The sequence below is a fragment of the Rattus norvegicus genome, chromosome 1 (assembly GCF_021556685.1).
Source record: "Rattus norvegicus strain SHRSP/BbbUtx chromosome 1, alternate assembly SHRSP_T2T, whole genome shotgun sequence".
NCBI classification, from domain to species: Eukaryota; Metazoa; Chordata; class Mammalia; order Rodentia; family Muridae; genus Rattus; species Rattus norvegicus.
Window position 1 is genome coordinate 50251170 of NC_141534.1, and position 17774 is coordinate 50268943.

At 48.0% G+C, this 17774-nt stretch overlaps 1 protein-coding gene across 2 annotated transcripts in view; it reads left to right on the plus strand.

The window, feature by feature from the left end:
• The window catches only part of Igf2r (insulin-like growth factor 2 receptor), an 88411-nt gene that overhangs the window by 52755 nt on the left and 17882 nt on the right, over window positions 1-17774 (plus strand). For both annotated transcript variants that reach the window (NM_012756.2, XM_087627166.1), the window contains 17 exon segments: window positions 1089-1226; window positions 1788-1935; window positions 2466-2640; window positions 3015-3130; window positions 3486-3654; window positions 4374-4553; window positions 6407-6508; window positions 7788-7889; window positions 8913-9108; window positions 12503-12667; window positions 13272-13415; window positions 13504-13679; window positions 13928-14015; window positions 14779-14994; window positions 16573-16703; window positions 16874-16971; window positions 17468-17604. In NM_012756.2, the coding sequence (NP_036888.2) occupies window positions 1089-1226; window positions 1788-1935; window positions 2466-2640; window positions 3015-3130; window positions 3486-3654; window positions 4374-4553; window positions 6407-6508; window positions 7788-7889; window positions 8913-9108; window positions 12503-12667; window positions 13272-13415; window positions 13504-13679; window positions 13928-14015; window positions 14779-14994; window positions 16573-16703; window positions 16874-16971; window positions 17468-17604 (2481 nt within the window).

The window sequence follows — 17774 nt, forward strand, 5'->3', positions numbered from 1 at the left end:
CATGACATCCTGTTCGTAAGGACTGTCAGAGGATCCAGGGTGTGGAGTGCTGAATTTCCTCCACAAGGGGATCATAAATGGCTTAGAAATATTTTCTTGATTGCAGCATCTCAACCGTAGTTATCCCTTTCCTGATAAGTTGCTGCTCTTTTTGCTAAGACTGCATTTGTGCATGTATTTCAGTGTTCTCAGGATGCTGTATCCAGTGTGTTCCATGCTCCTCAGCTCTATTTATGATGTCTAGGGGTTTCCTTGTTGATGTGCCCAGGCTTATTATTTTAAAGCATTTTACTGCTGGGAATTTAGATGCTCCATATCCTCTCTACACCCACCCCATAAATTTTCCTTTGTGTAAATTCGCAGCTGTGGGAGGACACAAGCGAGGGATGTTTTGTTTCTTGTTTTATTGTGGTAGACTATATATAACACCAAACTTATAAATCATCCTAGCTGTTTTCAGAGAGGTAGGGGAGTGCTGTTGGGTGTTTGCGGCTGTGATCGCTGCTCATCTCTCCATACTTAAACCTGTCGTCTTGGAAATAATAGTCCTCCAGAGTTCTGTCCCCAGCATCTGGCACCCAACTGTTTTGCCTGTTTGTGGACTTGCCCATTCTAGGCAACTTCTATCCATAAAATCACATAGTATTTGTAAGATACTCCTTTCCCTGAAGCTCCCTTTCTTAGGACAAGATTTCACATAGCTGAGACTGGCCTTGAATTTTCTAAGCAATTGGATGGACTTGAATCTCTGTGTCCCCATTTCCACCTTCTGAAGAACTGGGATTGTAGATAGGCAGGCGCTGCATGCCTGTTTATACAGTGCTGGGGCTGGGACATAGGGCCATGCTAGCCAGTCAAGCACTCTGCTGTATGAGCCACATCTCCAGCTCCGAATGACCATTTTTTAGCCTCCTCTTTCCTACAACTTTTTTTTTTTCCCTTTTCTTTTTTTCGGAGCTAGGCAAGTGCTCTACCATTGAGCTAAGTCCCCAACCCCTTTCCTACGACTTTTAACAGGGAAAATGTTTTTAGAGTCAGCAGATAGCGTTTGATGGTTTTTCCTCCTCCTCTTTCCCCTGCTGTCACAGGTGATCTGGAAAGTGCTCCAGTGCTGAGAGCTGCAGGGCCCGATGGCTGCTCCTATGAGTTTGAGTGGCACACAGCTGCTGCCTGTGTCCTGTCGCAGACGGAGGGAGAAAACTGCACTGTCCTTGATGCTCAGGCAGGTCTGTGCCCAAGCAATGCCTCTGTTGTCTGCTGTACCTTAGGCCCACAGGTGGCCTTGCTAAAGACTTAGTGTGACTTAGGAGTCACCTGCTTTAGAACTTTGTTCATGCCACTGGACAAAATCCCAAGCATCTTTTGTTGTGTGTTTGAGCTATGGCAATGCCCATCTTGAATTTGTGACTGTGTTGGATTTACTGGAGCACAAGAGGATCCACACACACACATTCGAAAGACTTTTGGATGAGTCCTAGGCCAGATTCCCTTGATAGGATAGTTGCAAGAAGGCTGTCATAGTTTGGTTATCTTGCTTGGCTATGCCATGTTTGTGAGACCTTGTTTGAACAAGGTTGTAGGGCTCACACAGTGGAAGAGGGCAATGGTGAGGACCTGTGCCCAGACAGGAGAGAGTCACTCAGGAATGGTAGCTTAAACGTAAAGTGACCTTTCATCTTCAACATCATTTTGCCCTGGGAATAATTTCTTTCTAAGAAGCTTGCACGGTCACCTGTCCCTATGCCATGACTAGCCTGACATACCTGTGCTGTTTTTATGTTACTCAGGGTTTTCTTTTGATTTGTCACTCCTCACAAAGAAGAATGGTGCATATAAAGTTGAGACAGACAAGTATGACTTCTACATAAATGTTTGTGGCCCTGTATCCGTGAACCTGTGTCAGTCAAACTCAGGAGCCTGCCAGGTAGCAAAAAGGCAAGTGAACTCTGATTCTGGTTTGTTTTTGGCATTGTGGGCTAGTGAATGTTTGCACAGGGGTAGTTAGGTTTCCCTTGAACACTATTGCTTGGCAAGCATTTAAATACTGAGAGGACCTGGCCAGAAGAATTGCAGGATGCCAGGACCTAAACTTCCCAGAGAAGGGGCCAAGCCTTATCCTAGTGGCTGAGAGAGGTCTGGGCTTATTGATGCTCACCTGTGAACTTTGAACTTTACAGTTCTTACATATTTATGTATTTCTTCTTATTGTATAGGGTTAGTTCTAATGAATTGAGTTGACTACAGGTCAGTAGTGCTGAGAGAAAGTTTGTGTGTGTGTGTGTGTGTGTGTGTGTGTGTGTGTGTGTGTGTGTTGCTTTTCTCCTTCTACAGCCAAAAGAGCTGCGTATAAGGTTCCCAGGGACTGCGGTGTCTTGGTCTGACCATGCTTTTGCCCCTAATTGTGTAGCCTTAGAGATCTCCTGCCCCACGGCACCCCCAGATTGACATTTCTGTGTTCATTTTAGTGGTAAGTCTTGGAACTTGGGGCTGAGTAATACTAAGCTTACGTACTATGATGGGATGATCCAGCTGAGCTACAGGAATGGCACGCTGTATAACAATGAAAAGCACACACCGAGATCCACACTGATTACCTTCCTCTGTGACCGTGATGCTGGAGTGGGCTTCCCAGAATATCAGGTGGGAATTATCTTGGATAGTTTTCCTGGCCATACCTGGGCCAGTTGTCCACTCTTTCTGTAGGAACAGAGCTATTATTAGTCTGCTTTTCTTTCCAGACCATCATGTAATCATTCCTTTTACAGTTTTCAGGGTGCCTAGGCAGTTTGTAGTTACTGGTTTAGTGCTTATTCAGAGACGCATTTATCTTAATGCTACTCCACAGTCCTGTTCGTCGTGTTAGAAAACATGCAGAAGATATTTCCCTTGCCCAAGGACAGGTTCCGGCACAGTTATGATGTTAAGTTGGGGGTCAGTTTTGCTGTGGGTCTTTGGGGATGTTACAGATGGAGGCGCTGTGCTATCTTTTCCTGTCTTTCTTGTCTTGGGATTAGGAAGAGGACAACTCTACCTACAACTTCCGGTGGTACACCAGTTATGCTTGCCCGGAAGAGCCCCTGGAGTGCATGGTGACAGACCCCTCCATGATGGAGCAATATGACCTCTCCAGGTGAGCACTTGGCTTAGCTGACAGCAGTAGGAATGTGGTGGCCCAGGGTGCAGGAGCAGGGACACAGAGACTGAAAGAGGTGGATGTGGTCTGGTCTTGTCACATCTGTGGCATAGCAAACACCCAGTGTAGCTTCAGTGTTTACAACAATGACTCATGTAAGGTGAATGTGCTGGGGGAGATGGCAGGGTCCTCTGCATGTGGAGCTTCGGACTGCCCAAATGTTAGGGCGTGTCCTGAGAGTCGGTCAGCATGTGGCTTGATTCGAGTGTGACTTCATTTCTCTAGTGACTGAGAAGTAACTGCTGGCCGTAGCTGGCTCACCTTGTAAGGCACACTTTTGTGTTAAATCTAGTCTAGTGAAGTTTGAAGGTGGCCGTGGAGGAAACTGGTATGCCATGGAAAACTCCCGAGAACATTTCACACGGAGGAAATACTACCTCAACGTGTGCCGGCCTCTGAATCCTGTGCCAGGCTGTGATCGATATGCATCTGCTTGCCAGATGAAATACGAAAACAATGAGGTATGTCTGTCTTTCCCATGTTTTCTCCCTCCACTCTGAGGCCTGGTATGTGAAGGAACTCTTGTTCAGAGCATTCCTGTCGCCCAGGTGAGGCCTCTGAGGATGTGCCTCTTGCACAAGCACACATGACATTGAAACTGTTCAGACTTAAAACGGCCACTGGCTGCTGGCCACCCTTGATCTAGTACTTTGCAGCGAAAGCTCTTAGTGGTTATGCTGGCCTGAATTCAGGTGCCTGAGTGATTCTGCAGACATCCGTAGCTCGGCCTCCAGTGCCCCAGAGCTGGATGTTAGAGCTTTGCTCAGAGTGACACGCTCAGGTGCCTGTGGTAATGCTACTCACGGTGCTGAATGCTTCGTCATCTACTGGCAGAACGTTCACACCTTTCTTGTGCTCCTTATGTGTGGTGGGCTTTGAAAGTTGCACACAGACCCAGAAGTTGACTTCTGCAAAAAAGAGTGTGAGCATTTGCTGTTGTCCATGCTAATGGTGTGCTCTGTGTCTCAGAGGCATTGGAGGCCATGTGCATGTGAGTGTGTCCTCTACCACAACAGCAGCCTCAGGGTACAGCCAGCACCCACTCAGGGTTCCCCCACTCAGGGCCTTTGCATTTCGAGTGGCTGCTCACACAGTTCTTAGGGTCGCTTCACCGGCAGAAACTGCTATGAGCAGCAAGCTGACTTCTGAGGAAGGAAGCCAAATCCACACTCTGTTGCAGGGCTCCTTGGCAGAGACTGTGGCCATCAGTAACTTGGGAGTTGCAAAGACAGGCCCTGTGGTGGAGGAGAGCGGCAGCCTCCTCTTAGAGTATGTGAACGGCTCTGCGTGCACCACCAGTGATGGCCGGCTAACCACCTACAGCACCAGGATCCATCTTGTGTGTGGTCGAGGAACTATGGTAAGTGCTGCACAAGAATAGAGGGCGAGCATCGAGGCCTGCGTGTACAGCTCCATACCTTGTTTTAAACTGCAGCACGGCATCCAGCGCCCAAAATTGGTCATTTTAGTTATGAAGAACATTGCATTTATCATGGGTGTTGTGCACTTGTCACCATAATCCATGGTGAGAACTTTTTTGGGGTCATCTTTTGAGCCTCACTGTGTGGCCCTGGCTAGCATGGAACTTGCTACGTAGACCAGGCTGGCCCTGAACTCGTTTAGCTCTGCCTCTTGAGTGCTGGGCTTAAAGGTGAGGGCTATGGCATCTGCCTTATATCTAGAATTTTTTATCTCCCCAGCCTAGTTGCTGCCACCATTTTCCCTTCCATCCCCCCCACCTCTTTTGTTTTTGTGATTTTTTGGGGGACAGGATCTCAGACTTGTCTGAAACTCACTATGTAAACCTCAACCTCAGAGCGGGATTAAAGGTTTGCACCACTGTTCTTTGTAGACTTCTGGACTGTCCTGGGGCCCAGGCCAGTGGATGTGAGGCCTGGTGTCCGGGTGCCCTGCAGACATGAGATTTGCCCTTTGCTCTGTTCGCTGAGGTTATGCAGTGACTGAGGACAGTGTCCATCCATGCAGACATACTCCCTTATCTACCTGCTCTGGGACGCTGGGTGTTTGTTCGTGTGTTTTGTCGGGAAAGAGTGCTGGCCCCTTAGGTAGACAGTTGTTGGTCTCATTTCAGCTGTGCCTGGCAGCTGTGGCCTAGGTATGTGGAGCCCTGTCATAGACCATTCTTTTCTTTCCCTGTTTTGCTGTCATTTAGATAATGTATTTAGTTCCAGAAAATTCTTTCAGACACTTCTTAGTTTTCCAAGTATTTCCCCACAGTGGCTGAACTGGTTATGCCTATGGGCCTAGAATACAGTGTGGACCCTGGTCAGACTCCTGAGGGAGAAGAGAGGAGGTCAGGCTGGCAGAGTGCACCACAGGCTAGAACCTGGGTCTTTCTTACCCTGGGGAGCCAGGGTCCTCAGGGTGATGAGGAGAGCGGATGGGGCGTACGGGAAGAACTCTGAGCTGTGGGCTGAGACCAGCTGGATAATGCCAGTAAAGTCCTCCATGTAGTCTTGGTGTGCTGTCCAGTCAGCTAACCGTGAGAGCCATTGCTGTCTGTGATGGAGACAGCACTCATGGAATGGAGTGCGGCTTTTGTGGAGGAGACTTTTTGTTGAAACCCCATGTATTATAAGCCAGTAATACTCACAAATCTATGTAATTAGAACCTGAGTCACAAAACCAGGTTCTGTGCCCTACATGGAAGCTCTCCTTGTGCGCCTTCCTGTTGGCTGTCAGCCCTTTCCCTGACACACCAGCCATTTTTTTTAAAGATATATTTATTTTTATGTGCATTGGTGTTCTGCCTACAGTCTCTGTAACGTACAGACTCCAGTTACGACAGTTGTGAGCTGCCATACGGGTGCTGGAAATTGAAACCCAGTCCTCTGGAAGAGCACCTACCTAGTGCTCTTCACTTCGCGCCATCTCTCCAGGCCGCTCGAGGCAGTTTTGCCTTACTTATTCCAGCTGCTGTAGTAACTTCCTGGTTGCTCTTGCTGGACTCTGGTGTGCAGGCCTGGAGGCCAGCTGAGCTTTCCCATCACTGCTTGCTGGCCTGAGCTCAGATGTGCTAATGCATATGACATGGCCTCCCTGCAGGGGCAATGAGAACAGTGTGGTATAGGGAGGAGGTGTACATCATGGGCTGACCCATTGTAGACACTGGTGGATTCTAGCCTGACGCCCTGATGCTTGACTGCTATGCTGATGTCCTGCTGATTTCTTTCTGCCCTTGTGACCTTTCAGAATTCCCATCCCATATTCACTTTCAACTGGGAATGTGTGGTCAGTTTCTTGTGGAACACGGAGGCTGCCTGCCCCATCCAGACGATCACAGATTCAGACCAGGTATGCGTGTTGTCACATTGCCCATGTTCATGCTGGCTTCCAGTTGCTTCCTACCCTCCCTTCTGACACGTGTTACCACCCTCTGCCTCCTCCCTGCCATTGGTACCTAGATCTCCAGGACCTTCTATCTTACTCCTGGCTCTCTACAACCCTCTTCAGCTGTCCCTTCCAAATGCCCGTGCATCCTAGTGAGCTCTCCATCACTGCCAGGGGTCTGACAGATTCACATTGCTCCATTCCAGAACATCCTAGTATCTGATATAGTAATATTCCTGAAGTCTATGACCTTATCCACAGGATGGAGCCCAGTGCTTCATGTGATGCCATTGACCGAGTAAAGCCTATGTGTCTGCTGTGACTGCTCTACTAGGTGGAACCAGTGCTTCATGGGATGTTACAGTTAGCACATAGGATAGGACTCAGTGATTCATGCAACCTCACCCCTAGAATAGACCCATGTGTCTGCTATGCCCTTCCTTACCTCCAGTATGTAGCCAAGTGCCTCATGCTTCTCTGCTGAAGGCCACACACTTTATTCCCAGCATCTCTCCACTGCCAGCTGCTCTTGTTTGGGCTGCTTCTCCTGGCTGCATTCTGTGCAGTGTGGCAGCCCAGCTGTACACTGCTCTCTGAGTTATTTGCCACCCTCCTGGGCCAGCACAGTATTTTATGATACTGTGTGTGCCCTACTTCATGGCAGGACCTTTTCCTCCCTAACTTTTTACCAGACTAGAGTCTGGAAGAGACGCCTGGCCTGATACATGATCTCAGCTCTGGGCCAGTAGTCATCTTCGATCTTGGTGGTCATTGGAGGCTGACAGCAAACTTAGAGGAAGGGAGGGACAGTCTGTGAGTTAACCTGGTTATACTCCCATAGGTGCCCTCATAACGAGAGGTAATTCTTCAGTTTTATTTTTTAGTTTAAAAATCATTGCTGGGTCACTTTAGCCCCACCTGCCCTCCCCTGTCCTTTTTCCTCTTAGGAGGTAGTGGTAGCCTTACTCTGCTGTGTAGTAGCTTAGCAGTCATGGGCTGAGTCCCATTCCTCTGCACACACATCCCACATCAGTGCAGGCAAGGGACTGTGTGCAAGCACACTGCTGTGCCCATATAGAGAGACTTAAAATGAGCAAGTGTAGCTTGCCGAGTGCAGATGTGGGTTTCGGAAAATGAGCAAGTGTAGCTTGCCGAGTGCAGATGTGGGTTTCGGGAGGGCCTTCATGTTTGTTTTACTCTTGGAGAATTGGTTTGACTGTATTTTCTTTCTTCTTTCTGGTAGGCTTGCTCTATAAGGGACCCCAACAGCGGATTTGTGTTTAATCTGAGCCCACTTAACTATTCTCAAGGACACATGGTCTTAGGCATTGGGAAGACTTTTGTGGTAAGTGATGTGGTAAATTCGAGATCGTTTTAAACAAGGCTATCTGCATTCAAATCATTTGGGCTGTGGTTTGGGAATCAGGCATCCTTAGGGCTGAGAGGGCAGCTGCTTCACCAGAGGAAGAAACCCAACTCAGGAGTGGGTAATGAGATAAGTCATCACCACAGTCCTCATGCAGTTGATGGGCAGCTTCCCCTCCTTACCAGCTGCTGTGTGTCTAGAAGTTTCTAAGCAGCACCAGCAGAGTGACAGTTAGGACACGAGCTATATAAAGAGTCCACCAGAAGCAGACCAGTGACGCCCTCTCTTGTGCACTAACCACACTGTAAGGAGCCAGTGTGCTGCCACGACTCTTGGCTGCAGGTGACAGGTTGGAGGTGATAGACCAATGGGTAATAAAGTAGAAATGTAGCTGTCTGGAAGGCCACCTGAGCTCAAATGCTTCAGGGGACCCGCCTGTCTACTGGGCCACACTGCCCACCAGCCACTCTCTTGGCATCACAGCAAGGGTAGACTTCTGCTCCTTCCTGTCCTGCTGGGTTCAGCTGCCCTGCACATTTGGTGGCTTTTCCCACAGAGCTGCTTCTTACACAACCACAGCAGACATACCTGCCTTTAAATAGAGTCAGCGTCTTTAAGAAATTAGAGGCCTGACTTTGTTTTCAGTTAGACTCCAACTAAATACCCTTCTCTGCACGATTAAAGACACAAGAAAGTGGTTTGTTTTGCTCCCTAGTGTAAGCTTTATAATTACTTGCAGTAATTATATCTACTGATAGAAGGCTGTAAAATAAGAGAATAAAACACTATGTACTAAGCCTTAGAGGAATTTGTGTCCATGTTGTTATTTGGACTTGTGCTTTTGCTTTTCTGACTTTAGGACCCTGATGCCCTGAGGTTGATAAACTGCTAGTGAGATTCAGATCCTCAGCCCAGTGGTACTTTGGGTTCTACTGATCTTGTCTGTGGTTCGTCTTAGAATCTAAATGGGCCTGAACAATTTTTTTTCTGTTTGACTTCCAGTTCAATATCTGTGGTACAATGCCTGCCTGTGGAACGGTTGCAGGGAAGCCAGCCCTTGGCTGTGAGGCAGAAACTAAGATCAAAGACATTAAGGATCTGAAGCCAGAAAGGCCAGTCGGGATGGAGAAGAGCCTCCAGTTGTCTGCCGAGGGGTTCCTCACTCTGACCTACAAAGGCTCTTCTCCTTCTGACAGAGGTGAGCCGAGGGTCACTTGGACGTGCATGTATTTCCCATCCCTTCTGTTCACCTTGCACCTCCAATTCTTCAGAGGTGGGTCGGTTGCACTTCTGTCGGTGCTAAAGAGACTTGGGTGGCGATTGTCGTAAGTTACTCTCTTTTTCTTTTCCCTAAGTTTATTACCCCCCGCCCCCTTTTTTTCCCCTTGGTGATACAGTTTCTTGTGTAATGGTTTGGGGACGTTAAGCTGTGAGTATGTATTTCGTCAGTAATCGAAAGGTCAATTCTGAGCCCTTAATCATGACAGCAGTCATGCCAGTGGATAACCCCCGCAGGGGAAGTGTACTGCTGATGCTGATGTGTCTGTGTTGTCTGGTGATTCTCATGCTAGCTCTGTGAGTCTTCCCTTTTTCTTTTGTCCCCTTGAGACAGGCTCTTACCGTGTGGCCCTGGCTCACCTGACTGGCTCTGTCATCCAACTTAGGTTTACCGGCCTATGCCTTCCTGGGATCAAAGGCTTGGGCGACCACACCTGACTTATCCTTCTTTTGTGTTCAATTACTGCTACTCTGTACACACGCGGTGCTGGAAGGCAGAAGGATCTTGTACCTAGATAGAGCCTGTGGTTCCTGAGGGGTAGCCTCAGAGTGAGATCCAGGGGTCTTGGATTCTGTTCTAGGCTCTGTTACCTGTTGACTTTTTTTTTACAGATGAGGAAATGGGCCCCAGGTTGAGGCTACTTCTCAGGTCACACTGGTAATAGGCAGCAGAGTGACCCTCTGATGCCATTTCGTGCCGTTGAGCCGCTGGAGTCTTAGTGGTTTGTGCAATGGGTTGCACACCATGCTCCAGCCATCTGAGTGGGCCTGGGAGGGAGTGGAGTGTGCCATCTAGACGATGTGCACCACACTGTAGGCTTCTTACTTTTCCCTTCTTCACATTCCAGTGAGCAGATACTGGGAATGCAACACTGTGATACCAGTGTATTCCACAGGATACAAATGATCATTAAGGACTGCTGTAAACAACTGTGAGCCAACAATAAGACAGAATGACACCTTCATATCGTATCCTCATAATAAAATCCCCCCAAATAGAAATACAGGCAGGTCATGACCCACCATATGGAACAGGGAGTGTTTGCTCTAAATTCAGAAATAAACAGAGTGTCCACAGTTAATACTACTCCGTTCAGAGCAAACCCGAACACATTGGCAACATAGGAAAATTCTTCGCATTTACTACATCAGACGTAAGCAGATTTTATGCAATAAAGACACAGTTGAGTGAGGAGAACCAATGGAATGGCAGGGAACATTTGCTTACAGTTACTTCTGAACATAGAAGTAACTCAGCAGCACAAGGGTCACAATAACAATACATTAAATGCTGTATGTATGTATGTATGAATGTATGTATGTATGTATGTATGTATGTATGTATGTATGTATGTATGTATGTAAGTTTAAAAGCACAGAGATAGATTCTCAGCCAGAACTGCTACTCCTGACAGGAAGCAGGTGGTTCAGGGAGAGGCCAGCTAGTACAGCTGTTAGGGAAGCAGCTACAAATAGAGCACCATGCATGATTGCAATGCCCAGTGTTTATGAGGTGGAGAGGTGGAGTTCAAGTCTACGGCTAGCCTGGAATACATGTGAGGCCTTCTTCTGATAACTGGAATACCTTGAACCAATGGGATGGTTCACTCTGTAAAGGCAATTAACCACTAGATGCAGATGACTCAAGTTGGTACCTGGAGCCTGTGTACATGTGGAAGGAGAAAACCAATGCTATTAAGTTGTCCTTTGCTCTCCACATGTGCACCATGGCAGACACACACACACACACACACACACACACACACACACACACACACAGAGAGAGAGAGAGAGAGAGAGAGAGAGAGAGAGAGAGAACTCAAGACCAAAAACCAAGAAAAACAGTTATGAAGTAACATTTGTCTAAATAATATAGTAGCCCCAGTGTGGTTTTGAACTCAACACATCAGATACAGTGCGTGTATTTATTGCAGCCTTGTTCACAGCAGCCCATGTATAAAATCAACCAAATTTTCCATGAATGATAGATGGATAGATACCTAGAGAAAATGGGCACACAGTGGGAAATTTCTAAAAAAAAAAAAAAGTGAAAAACCTCACATTTGAAGCAATTTGCATGGCTAAATACCATGTTTAGTAATGGTCAGACACACAGATCTTCCTGTTGTTGACGATTAGAAGCTATGGTGAGTACTTGATCTCGAAGCAGAGAGTAGAGTAACTTTTAGAGAAGAGTGTGAATAGTCAGGCTAACAGTATGCAGGGTAGGAGGAATGTTCTGTATGGCAAAGGACAGAGCTGGCGACACTGACTTAGGACACACATGACCCCATGAATGTATAGTTGCTGTGTGGCAGTTAGAAATAAAATAAAAACTAATTGAAAATATTTTAAATAAACTTTTGAGAATGTAAATACAGGTTAATAGTGCCTCATCTGGAAGGGGTTCCACTGGAGAAGGGAGTGAGGCTCCTTGGTGACAAGAATCTCCAGCAGGCCCTCTCCAGGCATGAGCCAGCAGTTGGAGTTGGGAAGGGATCATTGTAGTTGGCTAAAGAGTTAACCAAAGTTCATAAATATGTTTGGTCCCTTGAGGGTGATCAGGCCTTCAGTGTGATCCACGGGGGTGTCTTCCCTTTCCCTGAGTAGAAGGGGCTCAGGCTCGAGGCTAGGATGGTTTTCTGGGAGGGAAGCTCAGTTAGCGAGTACGGAGGGACCATGGTTCTTCTCTTCAGAGTGGACGGTCTCAGCGAGCTGCTCATGCGTACAGAGCTGCCCTGTGTCAGTGTGCAAAGCACTGTGCTTCCTCCTGCAGTCACTTTGCTCTGCAGTTGCTGACTGCTGGTTTACAGTAAGAACGTTTACTCATGTTTCTTTCATGTTCTTTTGAGACTCGAGTTTTGAAAGCATTTTCCACCTAGCTCTGTTAGCATTGACTGGGGAGCACTAAAAGACTGTGGTGAGGCTTGGGCTAGCACCATGGGTTCAGCACACCCATGTGCCTCCTTGATATTGTTCTTACCTCTTTAACCTCATAAAGGGGGGACAGGGAAGTAGGCTTCCCGAAACAAAAAAGTCAGAAGACAAAAGTTGCTGTCTTCTGATGGGATGATAAACAGATGTGAGACGTGAGTCCATTCTGATGGGAAGAGCGAGCGGTTAGATCAGGTCTCCTGCTAAGCTTGTCACATCAGTCAGTGGTGCTAGGACAGTCCTTCCACTGTTGACATCAGGTTACTTGACAGCCAGCTTCCCTGCTTTGTGATCACCGCAGGATGGCTATGAGGCCTCTTGTTGCCCTCACTGTCCTAAGTCTGAGACACCTTCTGATTGGTGGCTTTCTTGTTCTACAGGCACAGCCTTCATCATCCGTTTCATTTGCAATGGTGACATTTACCCAGGGACCCCCAAGTTCCTGCATCAGGACATTGACTCTGCACGAGGGATCCGGAACACCTTCTTTGAGTTTGAAACTGCATTGGCTTGTATTCCTTCTGTAGTGGATTGTCAAGTGACTGGTGAGGCCTAGGAGTTAGTAGGCCGGGTTTCCATGAGGGAATATGCGTGGTCTGTCTGTCTCTGTTTATTTGCCTCTGAGTCTCCACATGCTTGAGTGTGAGGTAGCCCTTTGTAAATGTAGCACATGTGCTTTGCTCCACAGGAGATATGACGGTTGGTACCTGTCTTTTAATGATGCTTAGTGATGCACATGTTTCTCTTGAAGAGACCCCCTCCCCCATTCAGTCACGGGTTTAAATGGTGGTTTGTGGGCCAGATGCTGCATAAGTGTTTAAAAGAAAACTCAAGTAAGAAAATCAAACACAGATGTCCAAAGTTCATATGAGGGAGAAAAAAAGACACAAGACCTAAGAGCTCCTCAGTTGTGCCCTGAGGTGGCTGTGTCCTCTGACTGCTTAGTGTCTGTGCTGTTCTGTGATGGTTTCTACGGAGGGACAGTTTGGGCAGCAGGGACAGGGTATGTTTCTGCAGTCCAGACTTCCTGTGGATTTCCTTGTGTCTTGCAAGGCATGCCCTCTGAATCCTGGCTGTCTTTACATGGTGGGGAGAGTGGTCCCAGGACAAACAGGAGGACACTTTCTGTTGTGTTTCCTTGTACCCCAGACCCAGCTGGGAACGAGTACGACCTGAGTGCCCTGAGCATGGTCAGGAAGCCGTGGACTGCTGTGGACACGTCTGTGCATGGGAAGAAGAGGCGCTTCTATCTGAGCGTGTGCACCCCACTGCCTTACATTCCTGGCTGCGATGGTGCGTCGGTGCCTTGTTGTGCTGCATCCCTGGAGTCTGACTGAAACCAAAGTCAGCCTTTCCTCATTCACCTTTCTTGTCTGTTCAGGCATTGCAATGGGGTCCTGCATGGTGTCAGAAGACAAAAGTCAGAACTTGGGTGTGGTGCAGATCAGTCCTCAAGCTACTGGAAACGGATCTCTCAGCATCCTGTATGTGAATGGGGATAGGTGTGGAAACCAGCGCTACTCCACCAGGATAGTGTTCGAATGTGCCCAGACGTCGGTGAGTGTGCCTCAGCGCTTGCTGGTGGTTACTGCTGTCCCCATGTCCCTTAGTCTCGGAGTCTTCCATGTTGGTAAAGTCTGTGCTTTCATAGAAATCGGGGGCATTGCTAGTGTTTGCCCGGGTGGACACGGTTTTCCTCAGGCTTGAACACTTGGCTTGAGCGAGTGAGAGACTGGATACTCACTGAGGCTCTTGCTTGTTTTCACAAAGCAGGAAACAAAGCAAAGTGTTGGCTTGTGTTGTAGGGCTCACCTATGTTCCAGCTCCTGAACAACTGTGAGTATGTGTTTGTGTGGCGAACAGTGGAGGCCTGCCCTGTGGTCAGAGAGGAAGGTAAGCCCCGGGCTACATTGCTGTACATACAGAGTGTAGTAAATGTGCTAAACCCATGATGGCTCACATAGGAAGCCCTGTGATGATGGCTGCCTATGGGGTCAGGAGGTACCAGTGGCTGGGTCACCCCTTATCCTTGAGGTCTTTACTAAGCCACTTGTTAAATTTTTACCACTGGCCTTTCTCTACTACATGCGGATTGGATTTGGGCTTTCTTGAAACCAGTAAAGCAGTCAGGGTTGAGCTGAGGATCAAACCCAGGGCCTTGCGCTTGCTAGGCAAGCACTCTACCATTGAGCTGAATCCCCAACCCCAGGATGGGCTTGGTTCATTAAAATCTGCTGGTGTACCTGGGCTCCCTCCAAACCTGTCTGTCTTAAACATAAACAAACAATATGGAGGCAGCCCACTTTCTGATGATCATTGCCTGATTGAAAATTGTAAACCTTGCCTAGTCTGGTGGTACAAGCCCTAACCTCAGCTTGCAGGAGGCTGAAGCAGGAGGAACCTAAGTTCAAGGCTGCCTCCCTGGGTTGTGAGTGAGTTTGACCAGTCTCAGAAACTTAATAAGGCCCAGTCTCAAATCAGTAAATAGAGCTATGAGTGTAGTTCAGTGACAGGATGTTTGCATAGGGTGTGCTATGTCCTAGATCTCAGTACTGCAAAGTAAATACGAGATTTTATCTAAAAAAGAAGTTGTTCCCATTTGGAGCTGCGAATGCCTGGGTTATAGCTTCTGCTTTTGGCTCCTGTACTCTTGAAGGAGACAACTGCCAGGTGAAAGACCCCAGACACGGCAATTTGTATGACCTGAAGCCCCTGGCCCTCAATGACACCATCATCAGTGCTGGCGAGTACACCTACTACTTCCGGGTCTGTGGAAAGCTGTCCTTAGATGTGTGCTCTGCCCATGATGGGTCCAAGGCAGTCTCATCATGCCAGGAAAAGAAAGGACCACAAGGATTCCAGAAAGTGGCAGGTACTGTTGTTTTCTGTCTTCAGTTGTAAGGATCATATTTTTCAAACTTGGGAGGAACACATGCTGAATGACATAAGGAAGCAGGCTTCTGTCCATCTGTCCATGCTTCTGTTTATGCTTATGGGCAAGTTATTTTATGTGGAGGCAAGATGGGTATTACTGACCACAAGTGCAGGTCAGAGAACAATTGCAGGAGTTGGTTCTCTCCTTCCGTCATGTGGCTCCTGGGAATGAAGCTTAGGTCATCAGATTTGGCAAGAAGTGCCCTTACCCATTGAGCCATCTTGCCCGCTTCCTGAGGACAATTTAGAGTTTGGAACAAACCAACAGGGCAAGGTGAGTTGGAAATCATGGCGGTTGCCAGGAGAAGGGGACTGAGGAAGACAAGAGAAAGCTATGCTTTCTATATTACAGTGTCATTTTCAGCAGGAGGCTTTTTTTTTTTTTAAAGATTTATTTATTTACTATATATAAGTACACTGTAGCTGTCTTCAGACACACCAGAAGAGGGCATCAGATCTCTTTACAGATGGCTGTGAGCCACCATGTGGTTGCTGGGAATTGAACTCAGGACCTCTGCAAGAGCAGTCGGTGCTCTTAACCACTGAGCCATCTCTCCAGCCCCTTCAGCAGGAGGCTTAAGAAGCAGCCATAAAGCAGACAGGCAGCTCCACATACCAACTGGGAGTGGGGCTTTAGAGAACCCGGGAAGGCAGAGAAAGAAGGAAAAGTAGAAGTTAGGGTTTTCTGAGTTAGGCCTCAACTGAGTGGGCTACGAACTGCAAGGCAGTGTTTCTGACCCTAAGCCCCTAGGTTTTCTTCAGCCTAGCTGCGGGCTAGACACGCTGAAGTAGGCAATGCTGGGTATCTGCAGGCAGTCTGTCCCAGTCTGCATCAAGGGGGTGCACGATAGCAGGTTAGCCGGAAAACTGACAAGGCTGTACCTGGCTTGGTAGTTAAGAATACTGCCTGCTTTTGCAGAGAACTGGAATTCCATTCCCAGCACCCACATGGTGGCTGACAGCCATCTGTAACTATATTCCCAGGGCATCTCACACACTTTTCTGACCTTCGAGGGTAGACATGCATGCAGGCAAACACGCTAACACACATAAAATGATAAACCTAGAGCTGACAGACTTGATTGGCATAGTGGTGCCTATCTGCCATCACCATTCCAGCCCTCAGTTGATGTGTGAGGATCTGGAGTTGGAGACCAGTTTGAGCTCCATAGTGAGATCTTGTCTCAGTTAACAAAACACCCCACCCCCACCTGACAACTGATAAGTCATTTAAGCCATCTGAGCAGGTAGACTGTTAAATAGGCGGGAATGGCTACTGTGGGGAATGTGAGCACTCCAAAGGGACCATGGTGAAGTGGCATGTGTCAGGTGTGGAGAACAGGCACTACTTCGTACTGGTAGGCTGCACCTATCGCTGGCCATCTTAAATCCTCCTGTCAGTAAGAGGATGAATAGTGCAGCTCTATGGGCATGTGCAATATGACAGCTCTTGGATTAGCACCACAGCCCGGGAGCACTTGTCAAGAGACTTACAGATGTGCTTTTTTTTGTGCAGGGCTCCTTAATCAGAAGCTGACTTTCGAAAATGGACTGTTGAAAATGAACTACAGTGGGGGGGACACCTGCCATAAGGTGTATCAGCGCTCCACAACCATCTATTTCTACTGTGACCGGACGACTCAGAAGGTGAGCCTGTATGGCACTCCCATAGGCAGTCCCGTCTTGCACCGCCGTCCCCACTCCAGCTGCTGTTCTTTGAGGGCATCTGTAAGGTGCACTATTTCCTGAGCACCTGTTTGCGTGGCCACCCTTCACCTGTGCTCCCACGTTCACTTATGTTCACCTTGACCTTTCAGCCAGTGTTTCTGAAGGAAACTTTGGACTGCTCCTATTTGTTTGAGTGGCGAACACAGTATGCCTGCCCACCTTTCAATGTGACAGAGTGCTCTATCCAGTAAGTTCACATGTCTGTTTTCTACCCACTTCTTTTCACACTGGGTAGATGGGCTCCAGATAACCACATGTGGGGCTGGTACATCAGATACACATGGAGGAGTCAGGGACAGAAACAGACCTCCGTAGTCCTTTGGTTTGTAAGGATGGAGTGGCCTTAGGTCTAGACAGCAGGAGGTTTGGTGAGGCAGCTTCTAGAAATGACTCTGAGTGCCAGTGGTGACTCCTGCTGGCCACTGAGTTATAATTCTCACTGGCCTGTGTGGACAGACTTCCAAACTTGGCTTTTCAGATAGTTCATTTTGTTGAAGTGAACATTGACTTGTCAAAGCTCAGGGCTGCGTCTTGCTCACTTTGCATATGGAAAATTATGTTCTGCAGTAAGCTTGATTCACAGGACGTCAGAGACACATTGATGCTTGAGCCCTTCTGAAGAGAGTGCCAGACATGTCACTGAAGCTAACTGGACCGTGACTGTGGTGTTTTGTTCTCTGCAGGGATGAGGCTGGCAACTCCATTGACCTCTCCTCACTGTCAAGATACAGTGACAACTGGGAGGCTGTGACCAGGACAGGGGCCACTGAGCATTACCTCATCAACGTATGCAAGTCTCTGTCTCCACAGGCTGGCACAGGTGAGTAGTGATCCTCTCCTTGTGGGTGACTGTCCAGAATGAGCCTTCTGGGACAGACAGAGCAGGAGAGGCCTGAGTGAAAGGAGTTTGGCCTAGGAGCTGGAAGGGAAGGGTCTGAGGGTCTTGGTGATTGATTCCCATGTGGCCCCGGTTCTGTTGATGCTAAGGAC